Source organism: Babylonia areolata, chromosome 17 (genome assembly GCF_041734735.1).
Source record: "Babylonia areolata isolate BAREFJ2019XMU chromosome 17, ASM4173473v1, whole genome shotgun sequence".
NCBI classification, from domain to species: domain Eukaryota; kingdom Metazoa; phylum Mollusca; class Gastropoda; order Neogastropoda; family Buccinidae; genus Babylonia; species Babylonia areolata.
Genome location: NC_134892.1, coordinates 25730201 through 25740026, shown reverse-complemented (window position 1 = coordinate 25740026; position 9826 = coordinate 25730201). Strand labels below are relative to the sequence as shown.

Sequence of the window (9826 nt, the reverse complement as noted above, 5' to 3'; positions counted from 1 at the left end):
TCCTCTTGGTTGATGGGGGAGGTGACGTCTCTGTACGACAGCAGTGTGTCTGCATGCTCCCCCTCCCCATGGGGAAAGGTCATGTAGCCACGCGGCACCATCAGGTCTGCACACACACACATACATACACACACATAACACACACACACATAACACACACACACCACATGCAAACACACACACACACACAGACACAGACACAGACACACACAAACACACACACCATTTTCTCCTCTTGCTTTTCTTATTTTCCTTCTTTTTAAACTCTGCTATCACCGCAATCACACAAGCTCCTTCTCTCTTATTACACATGCATAATGTGTGTGTGTGTGTGTGTGTGTGTGTGTGTGTGTGTGTGTACTTGTGAATGTGGGTGAATGTGTTACATTCAGCGTGCACGTCTGTTAATATTTCTTTCATATCACATCCATGACGAACAAAAATTTCACCCTGTATAACAACCAGACAAGTGATAGGAACAAGTCTTCTACACTGAATTTAAGTTGACCCTGGACACACGCACGCACACACACACACACACACACACAGAGAGGAAGACTGAAGACTTACGTGGATATCGCACAGGGTCACCAGTGCGGGTCCGATCAATCATGCGAGCAATGGCCTCCGGACCGTCACGTATACTGGGACCTGGAAGCAGACAGAAATAAATCAATTATGAAGGAAATACATCAATAAATATATAATACAACCATCAGACCTTTAGACAATGACACATCAATTCAACAAAGATCAGTTAACCTTTAGACAGCAATACATCAATTTACTAACAGATGATATACCTTTTGACAGTGATACACCAGGTCAGTTTTCCTGTAGACTGTGATTAGTGCAGGAAAGCAACGAAATAAAAACACAAACTATATTTATACAGTACTATATCAAATGACAGTCTACCTCTGACAGCGATATATCAAAGGATGGTATTCCTTTAGACAGTGATCTATCAATCAAAGGATGGTTTACCTTAAGCAGTGATATATCAAAGGATGGTTTTCCTTTAGACAGTTATCAAAGGAATGTTTACCTTTAGACAGTGATACATCAAAGGATGGTTTACCTTTAGACAGTGATACATCAAAGGATGGTTTACCTTTAGGCAGTGATACATCAAAGGATGGTTTACCCTTACATAGTGATACATCACTACACATCAACTGAGTTTCCTGAGTTTGATGCATGTTGCACTCAGTGGGTTAAGGGTGGAGATTTGTCCATTCTCCCAGGTCAACATATGTGCAGACTTGCTAGTGCCTGAACCCCCTTCATGTGTATACAGAAGCAGCAGATCAAATACGCATTTTAGAAATACTTCAACCCATGTCAGCATTTGGTGGTTATGGAAACGAGAACATACCTACCATGTCCTGAGGACAGTTTACCTTTAGACAGTGATACATCAATACATCACAGGATACATCAATACATCACAGGACAGATTACCTTTAGACATAGCCCTGATATGGCCTTCATGGTCGGCTGGGCTCTAAGCAATATTTTTAATTTTAATTTAACCTTTAGACAGTGATATATCAATATATCACAGGACAGTTTACCTTTAGACAGTGATATATCAATATATCACAGGACAGTTTACCTTTAGACAGTGATATATCAATACATCACAGGACAGTTTACCTTTAGACAGTGATACATCAATACATCACAGGACAGTTTACCTTTAGACAGTGATACATCAATACATCACAGGACAGTTTACCTTTAGACAGTGATACATCAATACATCACAGGATACATCAATACATCACAGGAGGTTTACCTTCAGACAGTGATACATCAATACATCACCGGATACATCAATACATCACAGGGCAGTTTACCTTCAGACAGTGATACATCAATACATCACCGGATACATTAATACATCACAGGACAGTTTATCCTCAGTAATACATCAATGCATTACTTGATACATCACAGGACAGTTTATCTGTAGACAGTGATACATCAATACATCACAGGACAGTTTACCTTCAGACAGTGATACATCAATATATCACAGGGCAGTTTACCTTCAGACAGTGGTACATCAATACATCACAGGATACATCACATGATAGTTTACCTCGAGACAGTTATATATCAATAAACCAAAGGACAGTTTACCTGTAGACAGTGATACATCAATATATCACAGGACAGTTTTCCTTCAGACAGTGATACATCAATATATCACAGGACAGTTTACCTTTAGACAGTGATACATCAATACATCATAGGACAGTTTTCCCTCAGACAGTGATACATCAATACATCACATGACAGTTTATCTTTAGACAGTGATACATCAATACATCACAGGACAGTTTTCCTTTAGACAGTGATACATCAATATATCACAGGACAGTTTACCTTTAGACAGTGATACATCAATATATCACAGGACAGTTTACCTGTAGACAGTGATACATCAATACATCACAGGACAGTTTTCCTTCAGACAGTGATACATCAATATATCACAGGACAGTTTACCTTTAGACAGTGATACATCAATATATCACAGGACAGTTTACCTTTAGACAGTGATACATCAATATATCACAGGACAGTTTTCCTTTAGACAGTGATACATCAATACATCATAGGACAGTTTTCCTTCAGACAGTGATACATCAATACATCACAGGACAGTTTTCCTTCAGACAGTGATACATCAATACATCACATGACAGTTTATTTTTTAGACAGTGATACATCAATAAACCACAGGATAGTTTACCTTTAGACAGTGATACATCAAAGGACAATTTACCTTTAGGTAGTGATACATCAATAAACCGAAAAACAGTTTATCTTTAGACAGTGATACATCAATACATCACAGGACAGTTTACCTTTAGGCAGTGATACATCAATACATCAAAGGACAGTTTACCTTTAGGAAGTGATACATCAATATACGCTCGTATCACAGGACAGTTTACCTTTAGACAGTGATACATCAATATATCACAGGACAGTTTACCTTTAGACAGTGATACATCAATATATCACAGGACAGTTTACCTTAAGAGAGTGATACATTAATACATCACAGGATACATCAATACATCAGAGGACAGTTTACCTTTAGACAGTGATACATCAATACATCACAGGACAGTTTACCTTTAGACAGTGATACATCAATACATCACAGGATACATCAATACATCACAGGAGGTTTACCTTCAGACAGTGATACATCAATACATCACCGGATACATCAATACATCACAGGGCAGTTTACCTTCAGACAGTGATACATCAATACATCACCGGATACATTAATACATCACAGGACAGTTTATCCTCAGACAGTAATACATCAATGCATTACTTGATACATCACAGGACAGTTTATCTGTAGACAGTGATACATCAATACATCACAGGACAGTTTATCCTCAGACAGTAATACATCAATGCATTACTTGATACATCACAGGACAGTTTATCTGTAGACAGTGATACATCAATACATCACAGGACAGTTTACCTTCAGACAGTGATACAGCAATATATCACAGGGCAGTTTACCTTCAGACAGTGGTACATCAATACATCACAGGATACATCACATGATAGTTTATCTCGAGACAGTTATATATCAATAAACCAAAGGACAGTTTACCTGTAGACAGTGATACATCAATACATCACAGGACAGTTTTCCTTCAGACAGTGATACATCAATATATCACAGGACAGTTTACCTTTACACAGTGATACATCAATACATCATAGGACAGTTTTCCCTCAGACAGTGATACATCAATACATCACATGACAGTTTATCTTTAGACAGTGATACATCAATACATCACAGGACAGTTTTCCTTTAGACAGTGATACATCAATATATCACAGGACAGTTTACCTTTAGACAGTGATACATCAATATATCACAGGACAGTTTACCTGTAGACAGTGATACATCAATACATCACAGGACAGTTTTCCTTCAGACAGTGATACATCAATATATCACAGGACAGTTTACCTTTAGACAGTGATACATCAATATATCACAGGACAGTTTACCTTTAGACAGTGATACATCAATACATCACCAGATACATCAATACATCACAGGACAGTTTACCTTTAGACAATGATACATCAATACATCATAGGACAGTTTACCTTTAGACAATGATACATCAATATGCCTTTAGACAGTGATACATAAAAAAAAACGAAAAACAGTTTACCTTTAGGCAGTGATACATCAATACATCACAGGACAGTTTACCTTAAGACAGTGATATATTGATACAACACAGGATGCATCAATACATCACAGGACAGTCTACCTTCAGATAGTGATACATCAATACATCACCAGATACATCAATACATCACAGGACAGTTTACCTTTAGACAGTGATACATCAATATATCACAGGACAGTCTACCTTCAGATAGTGATACATCAATACATCACCAGATACATCAATACATCACAGGACAGTTTACCTTTAGACAATGATACATCAATACATCATAGGACAGTTTACCTTTAGACAGTGATACATCAATAAACCAAAGGACAGTTTAAAGTGCTGTAAACAGTGATACATCAATATATCACAGGACAGTTTACCTTTAGACAATGATACATCAATACACCAAAGGATAGTTTACCTTTAGACAATGATAAATCAATCCATCAAAGGACAGTTTACCTTTAGGAGAAATTAAGAACAGTTTACCTTAAAAAGTGATACATCAAAGGAGGGTTTACTTTTAGACAGTGATAAGTCAAGAACGGTTTACCGGTTTACTTTAGAAAGTGATACCTCAGAGGAGGGTTTACCTTTAGAAAGCGATACATCAAAGGAGGGTTTACCTTTAGAAAGCGATACATCAAAGGAGGGTTTACCTTTAGAAAGTGATACATCAAAGGAGGGTTTACCTTTAGAAAGTGATATGTCAAAGGAGGGTTTACCTTTGGAAAGTGATATGTCAAATTCAAAGGAGGGTTTACCTTTAGAAAGTGATATGTCAGAAGAGGGTTTACCTTTGGAAAGTGATATGTCAAAGGAGGGTTTACCTACAGAAAGTGATACATCAAACTCAAAGAAGGGTTAACCTTTAGAAAGTGATATGTCAAAGGAAGGTTTACCTTTAGAAAGTGATATGTCAATCTCAAAGGTGGGTTTACCTTTATAAAGCAAGCGATATGGCACAGGAGGGTTTACCTTTAGAAAGCGATACATCAAAGGAGGGTTTACCTTTACAAAGTGACATGTCAAAGGAGGGGTTTACATTTAGAAAGCGATACATCAAAGGAGGGTTTACCTTCAGAAAGCAATACATTAAGGGATGGCTTATCTTCAGAAAGTGATACGTCAAAGGAGGGTTTACCTTCAGAAAGTGATACGTCAAAGGAGGGTTTACCTTCAGAAAGTGATACATCAAAGGAGGGTTTACCTTCAGAAAGTGATACATCAAAGGAGGGTTTACCTTCAGAAAGTGATTTACCTTCAGAAAGTGATCAAGTGATAAGTCAAAGGAGGGTTTACCTTCAGAAAGTGATACCTCAAAGGAGGGTTTACATTCAGAAAGTGATACGTCAAAGGAGGGTTTACCTTCAGAAAGTGATAAAGTGATATGTCAAAGGAGGGTTTACCTTCGGAAAGTGATACCTCAAAGGAGGGTTTACCTCCAGAAAGTGATTTACCTTCAGAAAGTGATAAAGTGATAAGTCAAAGGAGGTTTTACCTTCAGAAAGTGATACCACAAAGGAGGGTTTACCTTCAGAAAGTGATTTACCTTCAGAAAGTGATACGTCAAAGGAGGGTTTACCTTCAGAAAGTGATACGTCAAAGGAGGGTTTACCTTCAGAAAGGGATACGTCAAAGGAGGGTTTACCTTTGGACTTGGCTCTGGACCCTCTCTGGTGCTGTGGTCGCTGTCTCTTGTCCACCTCATCAGAGGAGCTCAGGTAATCCCCCAGACCTGCTGGTGCAAGGCACACTGTCAGCATGACTTTCCTTTCTTTTCTTTTCTTGTGGGGCTGAGGTGTGGGGGGTGTGGGTGGGAGGGGGTTAGGGGAGGGGGGTCCACAAAGTGACTGGTATAACTCCCAAACAAATGAAAACTTTGATACAATAGCCAAATACCAAAATAAGAATGGTGATTTTTGTTGTTTGATTGTTCCGGCTTTTCTGTTGTTTTCATCTCATAAACACCTGAGCTGAAGGAACAACAAATAAAAAGAATTCACTGACACCTAGTTTAAGTCATCATCTTGGATAGAGGTATGATATACTGATATATATACTGGTTGAAGTCTATCTATTTACAGATATATATCAGTGAAGACACTGGTTGTGGTTTATCTATATAGAGAGAAATATACAGGCAACAAAAGGGTTTTCCCTGTCAAAATTCTGTAGAAAAATCCACTTCGATAGGAAAACAAAATTAAAAAAACCCTGAAGGCAACAAAAAAAAAAAAAAAAATATATATATATATATATATATATATATATATATAATGGGTGGTGCTCTCAGTGTAGACAAATATGTTGTACAATACAATACAGTACAATACATTACAATACAGTGGTCTATCTATATGAGTGAAGGCAGTGGTTGAGGTCTATCTATCTATGTCAGTGAAGGCAGTGGTTGAGGTCTGTCTATATCAGCGATGGCAGTGGTTGAGGTCTATCTATATCAGTGAAGGCAGTGGTTGAGGTCTATATATATATCAGTGAAGGCAGTGGTTGAGGTCTATCTATATCAGTGAAGGCAGTGGTTGAGGTCTACCTATCTATGTCAGTGAAGGCAGCGGTTCAGGTTTGTCTGTATCAGTGAAGGCAGTGGCTGAGGTCTGTCTATATCAGTGAAGGCAGTGGTTGAGGTCTATCTATATCAGTGAAGGCAGTGGTTGAGGTCTATCTATCTATATCAGTGAAGGCAGTGGCTGAGGTCTATCTATATCAGTGAAGGCAGTGGTTGAGGTCTATCTATATCAGTGAAAGCAGTGGTTGAGGTTTGTCTATATCAGTGTAGGCAGTGGTTGAGGTCTATCTATATCAGTGAAGGCAGTGGTTGAGGTCTATCTATATCAGTGTAGGCAGTGGTTGAGGTCTATCTATGTCAGTGAAGGCAGTGGTTGAAGTCTATCTATATCAGTGAAGGCAGTGGTTGAGGTCTGTCTATTTCAGTGAAGGCAGTGGTTGAGGTCTATCTATATCAGTGAAGGCAGTGGTTGAGGTTTATTTATATCAGTGAAGGCAGTGGTTGAGGTCTGTCTATATCAGTGAAGGCAGTGGTTGAGGTCCATCTATATCAGTGAAGGCAGTGGTTGAGGTCTATCTATCTATGTCAGTGAAGGCAGTGGTTGAGGTCTATCTATGTCAGTGAAGGCAGTGGTTGAGGTCCATCTATATCAGTGAAGGCAGTGGTTGAGGTCTATCTATCTATGTCAGTGAAGGCAGTGGTTGAGGTCTATCTATATCAGTGAAGGCAGTGGTTGAGGTCCATCTATATCAATGAAGGCAGTGGTTGAGGTCTATCTATCTATGTCAGTGAAGGCAGTGGTTGAGGTCTATCTATCTATGTCAGTGAAGGTAGTGGTTGAGATCTATCTATCTATATCAGTGAAGGCAATGGCTGAGGTCTATCTATCTATGTCAGTGAAGGCAGTGGTTGAAGTCTATATATATCAGTGAAGGCAGTGGTTGAGGTCTATCTATGTCAGTGAAGGCAGTGGTTGAGGTCTATCTATGTCAGTGAAGGCAGTGGTTGAGGTCTATCTATCTATGTCAGTGAAGGCAGTGGTTGAAGTCTATATATATCAGTGAAGGCAGTGGTTGAGGTCTATCTATGTCAGTGAAGGCAGTGGTTGAGGTCTATCTATGTCAGTGAAGGCAGTGGTTGAGGCCTATCTATCTATGTCAGTGAAGGCAGTAGTTGAGGTTTATATATATCAGTGAAGGCAGTGGTTGAGGTCTATCTATCTGTCAGTGAAGGCAGTGGTTGAGGTCTATCTATGTCAGTGAAGGCAGTGGTTGAGGTCTATATGTATCAGTGAGGCAGTGGCTGAGGTCTATCTATGTCAGTGAAGGCAGTGGTTGAGGTCTATCTATGTCAGTGAAGGCAGTGGCTGAGGTCTATATGTATCTGTGAAGGCAGTGGCTGAGGTCTATCTATGTCAGTGAAGGCAGTGGTTGAGGTCTATCTATGTCAGTGAAGGCAGTGGTTGAAGTCTATATATATCAGTGAAGGCAGTGGTTGAGGTCTATCTATGTCAGTGAAGGCAGTGGCTGAGGTCTATCTATGTCAGTGAAGGCAGTGGTTGAGGCCTATCTATCTATGTCAGTGAAGGCAGTAGTTGAGGTTTATATATATCAGTGAAGGCAGTGGTTGAGGTCTATCTATCTGTCAGTGAAGGCAGTGGTTGAGGTCTATCTATGTCAGTGAAGGCAGTGGTTGAGGTCTATATGTATCAGTGAGGCAGTGGCTGAGGTCTATCTATGTCAGTGAAGGCAGTGGTTGAGGTCTATCTATGTCAGTGAAGGCAGTGGCTGAGGTCTATATGTATCTGTGAAGGCAGTGGTTGAGGTCTATCTATCTACATCAGTCATAAGACACTGGTTGAGGTCTGTGTATAAACAGACAGAAATCAGTGAAGGCAGTGACCTGGTTCAGAGCGCAGAGAGCTGTGTGGCATGCTGTGGTTGTCGATCAGACTGACAATCTTCATGTAACTGTACATCAAGGCCAGAGTGCGTGCAGTGTCCCCACTGTACGCCTTGGCGTTCACGTTCACTCCCTGCAACAGCCAACCACGTTCACTCCCTGAAACATTCACACTATTCACTCCATGAAACATTTACATTATTCACTCCATGAAACAGTCACATTATTCACTCCCTGCAACAGTCAACCACGTTCATTCCCTGAAACATTCACATTATTCACTCCATGAAACATTCACATTATTCACTCCCTGCAACAGTCAACCACGTTCATTCCCTGAAACATTCACGTTATTCACTCCCTGAAACATTCACATTATTCACTCCCTGAAACATTCATGTTATTCACTCCATGAAACATTCACGTTATTCACTCCATGAAACAGTCAATCACGTTCACTCCCTGAAACAGTCACATTATTCACTCCCTGAAACATTCATGTTATTGACTCCATGAAACAGTCAACCATGTTCACTCCCTGAAACAATCCCATTATTCACTCCATGAAACATTCACATTATTCACTCCATGAAACAGTCACATTATTCACTCCATGAAACAGTCAACCACGTTCACTCCCTGAAACAATCCCATTATTCACTCCCTGAAACATTCACATTATTCACTCCCTGAAACATTCACATTATTCACTCCATGAAACATTCACATTATTCACTCCCTGAAACATTCACATTATTCACTCCATGAAACATTCACATTATTCACTCCCTGAAACATTTACATTATTCACTCCATGAAACATTCACATTATTCACTCCCTGAAACATTTACATTATTCACTCCATGAAACAGTCAACCATGTTCACTCCCTGAAACATTCACATTATTCACTCCATGAAACACTCACATTATTCACTCCCTGAAACATTCACGTTATTCACTCCATGAAACACACATTATTCACTCCCTGAAACATTCACATTATTCACTCCATGAAACACTCACATTATTCACTCCCTGAAACATTCACGTTATTCACTCCATGAAACACACATTATTCACTCCATGAAACATTCACATTATTCACTCCATGAAACACACATTATTCACTCCCTGAAACATT

The 9826-nt window shown here is 39.4% G+C and overlaps 1 protein-coding gene across 4 annotated transcripts in view; it reads right to left on the bottom strand.

Annotated features, from left to right (window-relative positions):
- Nucleotides 1-9826, bottom strand: part of LOC143291782 (ankyrin repeat and SAM domain-containing protein 3-like) — a 49529-nt gene that overhangs the window by 25162 nt on the left and 14541 nt on the right. For all 4 annotated transcript variants that reach the window (XM_076601936.1, XM_076601938.1, XM_076601939.1 and 1 more), the window contains exons 6-9: nt 8683-8815; nt 5902-5988; nt 571-651; nt 1-106 (exon numbers count right to left, since the gene is read on the bottom strand). The exon at nt 1-106 is cut by the window's left edge and continues 29 nt beyond it. In XM_076601936.1, coding sequence (XP_076458051.1) covers nt 1-106; nt 571-651; nt 5902-5988; nt 8683-8815 — 407 coding nt within the window. The remainder of the gene's footprint in view (nt 107-570; nt 652-5901; nt 5989-8682; nt 8816-9826) is intronic.